General features: G+C 41.7%; 1 protein-coding gene across 2 annotated transcripts; it reads left to right on the top strand.

Annotated features, from left to right (window-relative positions):
- Positions 1 to 38: 38 nt before the first annotated feature.
- On the top strand, positions 39 to 7,208 carry LOC129856925 (serum paraoxonase/arylesterase 2-like). 2 transcript variants are annotated; one of them, XR_008759835.1, is made up of 10 exons: positions 39 to 1,575; positions 2,119 to 2,189; positions 2,365 to 2,420; positions 2,544 to 2,712; positions 2,965 to 3,091; positions 3,397 to 3,597; positions 4,020 to 4,101; positions 4,612 to 4,740; positions 4,870 to 5,050; positions 5,129 to 5,218. XR_008759835.1 is itself a non-coding variant. In XM_055924702.1 (10 exons), the coding sequence occupies exons 1-10, from the start codon at positions 1,499 to 1,501 to the stop codon at positions 6,412 to 6,414; spliced, it is 1,101 nt and encodes a 366-aa protein (XP_055780677.1). In that variant the 5' UTR covers positions 39 to 1,498; the 3' UTR covers positions 6,415 to 7,208. The 2 variants fall into 2 exon arrangements, 1 of the variants encoding a protein (XP_055780677.1); XM_055924702.1 differs by lacking the exon at positions 4,870 to 5,050 and adding an exon at positions 6,388 to 7,208 and having other exon boundaries at positions 5,129 to 5,290.
- Positions 7,209 to 11,822: the final 4,614 nt, after the last annotated feature.

Genomic DNA, 11,822 nt, shown 5'->3' with positions numbered 1-11,822 from the left:
GTAGAAACCCTGGCAAATATATGCACGGTTAGATTGGTGTAAAAGCAACACAGACAGATGAATTCATTTAAACTAGCCCAGCCTAAAGTATTATGTAATGCAGTCTAAACAACAAATGTTTTCTATTTTATTTAACCTTTATTTAATAGGCAAGGCAGTTAAGAATAAATTATTATTTGCAATGACAGCCTACCCCAGCCAAACCCTCCCCTAACCCGGACGACGCTGTGCCAATTGTGCGCCACCCTATGGGACTCCCGATCACGGCCGGTTGTGATACAACCCGGGATCGAACCAGGGTCTGTAGTGACGCCTCTAGCACTGAGAGGAGCTTAAATTCACTGGCACTAATGCCAATGGAATTTGTAAAATATCAAATAGTTTGCACCTTGCACACAGATTGAACTGAGAATGAGTACTTTGGTGTTCAAGTTCAAGAAGGGGTAATTAATTGGGTTACTCAGCGTTTTATTTGTCTCAAGGAAAAAAGCCCAAAAATGTTTCTCACACAACAGTATTACACATTGAGCATTGTTGAATGGTGACCTATCGCCTCCTTCCTACTGCGTTGATACCAGGATATATTGTGATTGATGTCCACTACTGCATTGATAACAGGATATGTTGTATTCTGTTCTGAGTGATTTCAGCTTTCATGTGCAGATTGAGATTTTAAAATCAAATTCACTATTGTCCTAAAATATGATCTATTGGTTCTGGGGGGAGAGTCTGTAATTGATTGAATAGCCTATAATGTAAGGTAATTTCCTAAATATTCGGGTATCAAGGAAAAGTCTACTATATCACTGACATCAGTACAGTGTATGCACCAATAATGTATCTAAACCCTGGATTGCCGACCCTCTGTATTGGTCATTGAGGGCTTTGAAGCCACCAGTCGGCCATATTGGCTCTCCCCAGTGGGAGAAGTCCTCCATAGGAATGAATGGAATTCTACACTATTTCAATTCAGTGTTTCAAGGAAAAAAATGCATGTATTTAAGTATTTTTTTTCTTGTAGTGTGGACAGTAACGGTACTAAAAAAAAAACTTTATGGAAATGTTTTAATATATTTTTCATTTTGTATTTTTATGTTTAGCTCACATAATATGATTTAAAAGTATGCATGAAGGTGTCTGTAATAGAATAAACATGTCACAAACGAATGTAGACATTAATACATGCATTTCTATAGCTACCAAAATATTTATTTTACAACGGAGAAGGAATACCAAGATGGCTTCAATAAAGCGCTCCCTGTTAGGCACCCAGAGTTTATACACAACATTGGAATGCACATCGCACACATTCAGTGGCAACACTTGACATCAGCCACTGCTCATGTTAACATTTTCATTGTTGCCGCTCAGTGAGTGTCTGCGGGAGATAGGGGTCGCCTCCGGGCGGGGCGTCACTGGCTGAGACATGCAGATCTTCAACAGAACATGTGAAGTTATCTCGAAAGTTGCTCAATTTACTACTATCTAATTATTCAAAATGGGGAAGCTGGTTGTCATATCACTTTTTGTTGCTGCTTTATCAGCATTTGTTGGAGAGAGAGTTATTAACTTAAGGTAGGCTGTGTTTATGTAGTTGTAGCATTTTTAGCTGTAATGAAAATGCATGCTAGCTGTTATAGTAGCTAGCTAGCCAACTTTGTATTTTTGCTAGCAACCTCAAAAAGTTGTTTTGTTGACAACAAGCAATATAAGCCAACTAACCTGTTTTTCTATTTAACTTACCTTTATTAGCCAGTGCTTTATTACTGAGTAATAATGGTTTGAGTTATTTTCACTTTTCTAAACTTATAAATTGAGAGATTGAGGGTCACTACATGTTGTTGACAAACAGCGATGCTGTGTGCCAAGCATGGCCTTTTCTGTCAGCCTATGAAGACATAAATATGATCTCAATGCTCAAGTTACAGTAGTCTGAGGATATAATTGGATTTGGAGGCTATACAAGATGTGATAGCTGACTAGGCTATATTTATGATTGTTTGTACATAGGCACATAAAAATGCCCTAAGTCATAACTACAGTGTTGAAATTGCAGTGTTATTCTGGAGTTTGAACCATTTGAAGGGATGTAACTATGAACCTTATTTTACATTGCAGGAAAAGGACTCTTGCTTCCAGAAAGCTTGTCCAAACCCACCTCCCAAACTGCCATCCAATCAAAAGCCTTGGTGCGTACAGTACACATATGTACAGGACATTGGGAACTTTAACACTGCTGGCATGGATATAAAAGGCATGCCTTTCCATAAGCTCTATGCCACATGTTCAATGGTATTATATGAAGTAACTGTACAACGTTATTTGCCTGTAAAGCCATATCTGAACACATTTGATTTCTGACAGAGTACGGATCAGAGGACCTCACAATACTTCCCAATGGACTTGCTATTATTAGCACTGTGAGTTACAACATTGACTTGGCCCTATATGAAACACGCAACATAAAAAATGTAGTCGCAAATAAATGTATTAGGCTATCTAACATGTCCTAATATTAATCTTAATATTATTGGAATTACCAGGGCTTGAAGGATCCTTTATTGCCATCCTATTCAGATGCCCCTGGAAAGATGTATACCCTTGATATGAGTGAAGATTCTAGGATGAAACCAGTGGAGCTCCGCATGGGGAGAGGCTTTGACCTGGACTCCTTCAATCCACATGGAATCAGTGTATACACAGATGAGACGGGTAAATAAAACCCATTATCTGTGTCACAAATGGCATTTAGGGAATAGGGTATTCCCTAAATGGCACACTATTCCCTATAGGGCTCTGGTCAAAAGTAGTGGGCTATATAGGGAATAGGGTGCCATTTTGGGACTCAAACAGGTTTTGAAATGCATCTGCTGCTCTTCCCAATCTTCTCTTGTGTGAAAAGAGAACTGTCAAAAACACAAGACGGATCAATTGATTGAGCTGAATGTTTTCTCCACTTTCCAGATAACTCAGTATACCTGTTTGTGGTTAATCACCCTCAACAAAAAACCCAAGTGGAGATCTTTCTGTTTGTTGAGGAGGACCACGCCCTTGTCTATGTGAAAACCATAAAGCATGAATTCCTTTACAGGTATGCAAGAGCTAAAGTCATGTCATAGCTTCAAACCAATTTGGTTTGTTACCTAGATTGTCGGTAGAGTTTCATATTACAGCAGGGCTAAAAGTGTTAGTTACATGGTAACAATATGGAAATGTAGCCTATCCTCTTAAACTTGGCTACTCTCAAGACTGAGAGTTTGGAGAAATTAGGGACATTTGAACTGGGCACAAACTAGTGCTCATTTTTGTTTTGTAATGTTGTTATGCATCCAACAGTTCTTTAATATGCCATTTAGAGTAAATCGTGTTTTAAGTTGATCTGTGGTTTTCTCTTAGTGTGAATGACATTGTGGCTGTGGGAGTGGAGAGCTTCTATGCCACCAACGATCGCTATTTCAGTGGAGGCACTCTGAATACTCTGGAGGTACTTCTGGCTCAGCCCTGGTCTAACGTTGTGTATTACAGCCCTGAAGAGGTCAAAGTAGTGGCTGAGGGATTCTACATGGCCAATGGCATCAACATCTCACCTGACAAAAGGTACAATAATTAGATGAATAATGTATTCAACTTCTATAGTGCTATTCAAGTATTCAGTCCCGTGTAGCTCAGTTGGTAGAGCATGGCGCCAGGGTTGTGGGTTTGATTCCCACGGGTGACCAGTATGACATTTAAAAATAATAATAAAGTACTCAAATGTATGCACTCACTACTGTAAGTCGCTCTGTATAAGGGTGTCTGATAAAATTACAATTTAAAAAATAATACATTACATAAAGAATCTCAAAGCGAAATCTCAAAGAATCTTGTCATGTGTTCACACAGTTCAATACTCCTGTCCATATGGACAGTCAAACCTGTTAAGTGTTTGATTATAGAATGGATATCACATGTTGACATGATAAGATCTGTTGATGTAACTAATGTGATGTTATGTAACATATAACTATGTTTTCATGTAGGCACATATATGTGGCAGACTTATTTGACCACAACATACATGTTTTGGAGCGACTGGAAAGCAATGGTTTGGCCCCAGTGAAGGTAAAATACAAGAAATGGCAGATTTGTTTTACACCTGGTAAATAGTCAAATGGACTATTGAAACATGCTGCTCTGTTGAAAGCCTTCTAAATCTGATGTGTTTATTCTCTCCCATTGCTTGTGTATCTGAATCCAGAATAGGCTCTTTAGAACTCATTTCATGATATTATTTTAAAAAGCATGAGCTGGAGCACACCCAAAGAAAATTATTTAGTGTAGAGATGCTGACTAACGGCGAATAAACTATGTCTAAAAATAAAGAGTCGCACACCGAATATTTATAAACTCCCAGTAATGTATTGGGTAAAAAAAAAAAACGTTTTGGCATTCACTGTGTCCTGAAGAAAGCACCCTGAAGAAGGCATCCTCTGCTCTCAGGCGCCCTGATGAAGGCACAGTGATAACGAAACGTTGGGTGTTTTACCCAATAAATTACTGGGAGCCTGAGACTCTATATATAGTGTGCGACTCTATTTTTATAGCTTACGTGATATTGGTTTTTGTCACCAGGTCGTGGAAGTGGGCTCTCTTGTTGACAACATTTATGTTGACCCTGAGACTGGCGACTTGTGGATAGGTTGTCACCCTAATGGCTGGAAACTATTTCAAAATGATCCTGAGGATCTTCCTGGATCTGAGGTTCGTACACCTGCCGTGTGCTATTGAAACTTACTGAGGGAACTGCTTTCTGGATCATATACCAGCAGTGTCTCTCTGTACTATACACCAACATTGTTTTCACATGTTCACGCCTCTACTATGCTATAGGTAAAAGCTGCTGGACTACCGTCCATTCCAACTACTGTACGAGAGGAAACACACCAGCGCAATGGACTTAGAGTGGATATGGACTGGACTTAAAGTGGTCTTAGAGTGGGCTTAGGGTGGACTTGGAGTGGACATGGACTGAACTTAGTGGTCTTAGAGCGGACTTGGACTGGACCTGGATGTGGGTGTCTTTCTATTGCGTTACCTCTAATGCTCACTGTCTGGTATACATCTACATTTCATGATATTGTTTTCACAGGTGATTCAGATTAAAGACATCCACTCTGAGAAGCCAGTGGTGACCCAGGTCTATGCTGATGACGGCAGTGTGCTCATAGGATCCTCTGTAGCAGCTCCCTACGGAGGAAAGCTTCTCATTGGAACAATCTACCAGAAAGCCTTGGTCTGTGATCTAGCCAAGGTAGACCAGTAGCCAATGCTCTATGTAGAAAACAGGCATCCGACGTGGGTTGTGGTCGGAAGAGTGCAAGTGTGCAACATACTGAATGTTGCAGATGGAAATGCAATGAATAGAGTTAACAAGATTTCTTACTCTATATGACAGGGAGGGATGTCTGTTCTACATAATATATATCTAGCTGAAAGTTCCTCAATGTTGTGCCGTACTGAATTGTGGCCTGTGGGGTTCAACTTGCCAAGTAAAAATCATATTTTAAAGTTCATTCATTGCAAGCTCTGTCTAATCACTGGAAGTTAGATTTGCAATAAAGTTGACAAAATGATATGGCAAAGATAACACTGGTGCACTGAACAAGACCTGTAACGATACATAGTAATGTTGCAAGTGCCACATTGTATAAAAGTTGATAAATGACTGGGGAAATGACATTTGAAGTGCATGATGTTGGTTTCTTGATAAGAATAAGCTGACTGTTAAGGACACTTTTTTTTATTTTTTTTTATTTTAATGTTGCCTAAAATGACATACCCAAATCTAACTGCCTGTAGCTCAGGACCTGAAGCAAGTATATGCATATTCTTGATACCATTTGAAAGGAAACACTTTGAAGTGTGTGGAAATGTGAAATTAATGTAGGAGAATATAACACATTAGATCTGGTAAAAGATAACACAAAGAAGAAAAAACATTTTCAAATTATTATTTTCCATCTTTGAAATGCAATAGAAAGGCCAATATCTCACTTAGGAGTCTAGGTGCAATTTAGATTTTGGCCACTAGATGGCAGCAGTGTATGTACAACGTTTTAGACTGATCCAATGAACTGTTGCATTACTGTTCAAAATGTTGTTTCAAGTCTGCCCAAATGTGCCGAATTGGTCAATTGATACAAGTACATAAATATAGAGAACATACAAAAATGATATGGTAATAAAAAATGAAAGTTTACACACTTCTAGGAATGTCATAAATTATGTATAATTAGCTTCCCTACAGAAAAGACACCAACCTTCACACATCTAGATGGGATGTCTTTTAATATAAAAATTGATTTTATCAAACAAAACTAAGCTACATTTTATCTCTGGGACCCTCAGGATGACAAATCAGAGCAAGATTACTGAATGTAAGTACATTATTTACCTTCAGAGGTGAATATATCAAACCAGTTGCTGTGATAATTATTGTTTTGTTGTTGTGCACTCTCCTCAAACAATAGCATGGTATTTTTTCACTGTAATAGCTACTGTAAATTGGACGGTGCAGTTAGATTAACAAGAATTTAAGCTTTCTGCCCATATAAGACATGTCTATGTCCTGGGAAATGTTCTTGTTACTAATGAAGAGGGTTAAACCAAGGCCTTATACCTTTTAAAGGGATAATAAATTATGTTATGATAAACTGAAATGTCTCCTCTTCAGGAGACCTCTGTGTGTGTGTGTTAAAAACCTGTTTTTGAGTGTTGTGACCTTCAGACACTATCAGAAGGCTTCTACGTTCAGACTCCTCCTGTCTGGATCCCACCGTGGTTATCTGGTTTTCTGAGAACACAAGGCTGTCACAGACCTGATGAAACCAGCCACCTGTCAGAAGATGCTTACACTCATTCACCTTGTTATGACCCTATACTTGTGATGAAAGGTCACGTTTCGGTCAAACCCACTTCTGAGCTTTTAATTGCTGATAAGATGGTTACTGCTGTCAGAGGGAGGTTAGATTTATTAAAATGTTGTTGCCAGGGGAACTTATGCAAGGAGGACTGGGAGAGGCTATATGAGTTGCAGGATGTCTTAGACATTTTGCAGAACTTGGGGAGAACTATCATGTACTGTTATAATGTACTCTGTAACAACTTCTGCCTACAATTGTATTACTAAAAGGAGTATTTTAATACTTAAACTAAGAGTCTGTGTTTCCTTTCCATTACTAATGTATGTTTGATAATTATATAGACCTGATCATTTGTTGAAGAAATTGCCCAACACTTACAGTGTCATGCTAATCACATTAGCGCTCTTTATTTCAACTGTCCCGTGGGGGGGGGGGGCGATCCCATAGAGGCAGTGGTGGAAAAAGTACCCAGTTGTCATACTTGAGTAAAAGTATAGATACCTTATTAGAAAGTTACTCAAGTAAAAGGAAAAGTCACCCAGTAAAATATTACTTGAGTAAAAGTCTAAAAGTATTTGGTTCTAAATATACTTAAGTATCCAAAGTAAATGTAATTGCAAAAATATCTGTGTAAATCATTTCAAATTCCTTCTTTTAAGCAAAGCAGACGGCACCATTGTCTTGTTTTTTAAATGTACAGATAGTCAGGGGTACACTCCAACACTCAGACATCATTACAGATAGCCAGGGGCACACTCCAACACTCAGACATCATTACAGATAGTCAGGGGCACACTCCAACACTCAGACATCATTACAGATAGCCAGGGGCACACTCCAACAGTCAGACATCATTACAGATAGTCAGGGGTACACTCCAACACTCAGACATCATTACAGATAGCCAGGGGCACACTCCAACACTCAGACATCATTACAGATAGCCAGGGGCACACTCCAACACTCAGACATCATTTACAGATAGCCAGGGGCACACTCCAACACTCAGACATTATTTACAGATAGCCAGGGGCACACTCCAACACTCAGACATCATTACAGACAGCCAGGGGCACACTCCAACACTCAGACATCATTACAGATAGCCAGGGGCACACTCCAACACTCAGACATCATTACAGATAGTCAGGGGTACACTCCAACACTCAGACATCATTACAGATAGCCAGGGGCCCACTCCAACACTCAGACATCATTACAGATAGCCAGGGGTACACTCCAACACTCAGACATCATTACAGATAGCCAGGGGCACACTCCAACACTCAGACATCATTTACAGATAGCCAGGGGCACACTCCAACACTCAGACATTATTTACAGATAGCCAGGGGCACACTCCAACACTCAGACATCATTTACAGATAGCCAGGGGCACACTCCAACACTCAGACATCATTTACAGATAGCCAGGGTCACACTCCAACACTCAGACATTATTACAGATAGCCAGTGGCACACTCCAACACTCAGACATCTTTTACAGATAGCCAGGGGCACACTCCAACACTCAGACATCATTTACAGATAGCCAGGGGCACACTCTAACACTCAGACATTATTACAGATAGCCAGTGGCACACTCCAACACTCAGATATTATTACAGATAGTCAGGGGCACACTCCAACACTCAGACATCATTACAGATAGTCAGGGGCACACTCCAACACTCAGACATCATTTACAGATAGCCAGGGGCACACTCTAACACTCAGACATTATTACAGATAGCCAGTGGCACACTCCAACACTCAGACATTATTACAGATAGCCAGGGGCACACTCCAACACTCAGACATCATTTACAGATAGCCAGGGGCACACTCCAACACTCAGACATCATTTACAGATAGCCAGGGGCACACTCCAACATTCAGACATCATTACAGATAGCCAGGGGCACACTCCAACACTCAGACATCATTTACAGATCGCCAGGGTCACACTCCAACACTCAGACATCATTACAGATAGTCAGGGGCACACTCCAACACTCAGACATCATTACAGATAGTCAGGGGCACTCTCCAACACTCAGACATTATTACAGATAGCCAGGGTCACACTCCAACACTCAGACATCATTACAGATAGTCAGGGGCACACTCCAACACTCAGACATAATTACAGATAGTCAGGGGCACACTCCAACACTCAGACATCATTCCAGATAGCCAGGGGCACACTCCAACACTCAGACATCATTTACAGATAGCCAGGGTCACACTCCAACACTCAGACATCATTACAGATAGCCAGGGGCACACTCCAACACTCAGACATCATTACAGATAGTCATGGGCACACTCCAACACAGACATCATTTACAGATAGCCAGGGACACACTCCAACACTCAGACATCATTACAGATAGCCAGGGGCACACTCCAACACTCAGACATCATTTACAGATAGCCAGGGTCACACTCCAGCATTCAGACATCATTACAGATAGCCAGGGGCACACTCCAACACTCAGACATCATTTACAGATAGTCAGGGGCCCACTCCAACACTCAGACATCATTTATAGATAGTCAGGGGCACACTCCAACACTCAGACATCATGTACAGATAGCCAGGGGCACACTCCAACACTCAGACATCATTTACAGATAGCCAGGGGCACACTCCAACACTCAGACATCATTTACAGATAGCCAGGGGCACACTCCAACACTCAGACATCATTTACAGATAGCCAGGGGCACACTCCAACACGCAGACATCATTTACAGATAACCAGGGTCACACTCCAACATTCAGACATCATTACAGATAGCCAGGGGTACACTCCAACACTCAGACATCTTTACAGATAGCCAGGGGCACACTCCAACACTCAGACATCATTTACAGATAGCCAGGGGCACACTCCAACATCATTTACAGATAGTCAGGGTCACACTCCAACACTCAGACATTATTTACAGATAGCCAGGGGCACACTCCAACACTCAGACATCATTTACAGATAGCCAGGGGCACACTCGAACACTCAGACATCATTTACAGATAGCCAGGGGCACACTCCAACATCATTTACAGATAGTCAGTGGTACACTCCAACACTCAGACATCATTACAGATAGCCAGGGGCACACTCCAACACTCAGACATTATTTACAGATAGCCAGGGGCACACTCCAACACTCAGACATCATTTACAGATAGCCAGGGGCACACTCCAACACTCAGACATCATTTAAAGATAGCCAGGGGCACACTCCAACACTCAGACATCATTTACAGATAGCCAGGGGCACACTCCAACATCATTTAGAGATAGTCAGGGTCACACTCCAACACTCAGACATTATTTACAGATAGCCAGGGGCACACTCCAACACTCAGACATCATTTACAGATAGCCAGGGTCACACTCCAACACTCAGACATTATTACAGATAGCCAGTGGCACACTCCAACACTCAGACATCTTTTACAGATAGCCAGGGGCACACTCCAACACTCAGACATCATTTACAGATAGCCAGGAGCACACTCTAACACTCAGACATTATTACAGATAGCCAGTGGCACACTCCAACACTCAGATATTATTACAGATAGTCAGGGGCACACTCCAACACTCAGACATCATTTACAGATAGCCAGGGGCACACTCTAACACTCAGACATTATTACAGATAGCCAGGGGCACACTCCAACACTCAGACATTATTACAGATAGCCAGGGGCACACTCCAACACTCAGACATCATTACAGATAGTCAGGGGCACACTCCAACACTCAGACATTATTTACAGATAGCCAGGGTCACACTCCAACATTCAGACATCATTACAGATAGCCAGGGGTACACTCCAACACTCAGATATCATTACATATAGCCAGGGGCACACTCCAACACTCAGACATCATTTACAGATAGTCAGTCAGGGGCCCACTCCAACACTCAGACATCATTTACAGATAGTCAGGGGCACACTCCAACATCATTTACAGATAGTCAGGGTCACACTCCAACACTCAGACATTATTTACAGATAGCCAGGGGCACACTCCAACACTCAGACATCATTTACAGATAGCCAGGGGCACACTCCAACACTCAGACATCATTTACAGATAGCCAGGGGAACACTCCAACATCCAGACATCATTACAGATAGCCAGGGGCACACTCCAACACTCAGACATCATTTACAGATCGCCAGGGTCACACTCCAACACTCAGACATCATTACAGATAGTCAGGGGCACACTCCAACACTCAGACATCATTACAGATAGTCAGGGGCACACTCCAACACTCAGACATTATTACAGATAGCCAGGGTCACACTCCAACACTCAGACATCATTACAGATAGCCAGGGGCACACTCCAACACTCAGACATCATTTACAGATAGCCAGGGACACACTCCAACACTCAGACATCATTACAGATAGCCAGGGGCACACTCCAACACTCAGACATCATTTACAGATAGCCAGGGGCACACTCCAACATCATTTACAGATAGTCAGGGGTACACTCCAACACTCAGACATCATTACAGATAGCCAGGGGCACACTCCAACACTCAGACATTATTTACAGATAGCCAGGGGCACACTCCAACATTCAGACATCATTACAGATAGCCAGGGGTACACTCCAACATTCAGACATCATTACAGATAGCCAGGGGCACACTCCAACACTCAGACATTATTACAGATAGCCAGGGGCACACTCCAACACTCAGACATAATTTACAGATAGCCAGGGGCACACTCCAACATCATTTACAGATAGTCAGGGTCACACTCCAACACTCAGACATTATTTACAGATAGCCAGGGGCACACTCCAACACTCAGACATCATTTACAGATAGCCAGGGGCACACTCCAACACTCAGACATCATTACAGATAGCCAGGGGC

This window comes from Salvelinus fontinalis, chromosome 6 (genome assembly GCF_029448725.1).
Source record: "Salvelinus fontinalis isolate EN_2023a chromosome 6, ASM2944872v1, whole genome shotgun sequence".
Classification (NCBI taxonomy): domain Eukaryota; kingdom Metazoa; phylum Chordata; class Actinopteri; order Salmoniformes; family Salmonidae; genus Salvelinus; species Salvelinus fontinalis.
The sequence above is the reverse complement of the archived record's forward strand: the minus strand, read 5'-3'. Positions and strand labels throughout refer to the sequence as shown.

What these genes read in the sequence shown, in the direction of transcription:
- LOC129856925 (XM_055924702.1), top strand. Translation starts at nt 1,499, where the DNA reads ATGGGGAAGCTGGTTGTCATATCACTTTTTGTTGCTGCTTTATCAGCA. An exon ending in TGTATACACAGATGAGACGG is followed by an intron (nt 2,713 to 2,964) that starts GTAAATAAAACC and finishes TCCACTTTCCAG; the next exon opens with ATAACTCAGTATACCTGTTT. An exon ending in ATGGTTTGGCCCCAGTGAAG is followed by an intron (nt 4,102 to 4,611) that starts GTAAAATACAAG and finishes TTTTGTCACCAG; the next exon opens with GTCGTGGAAGTGGGCTCTCT.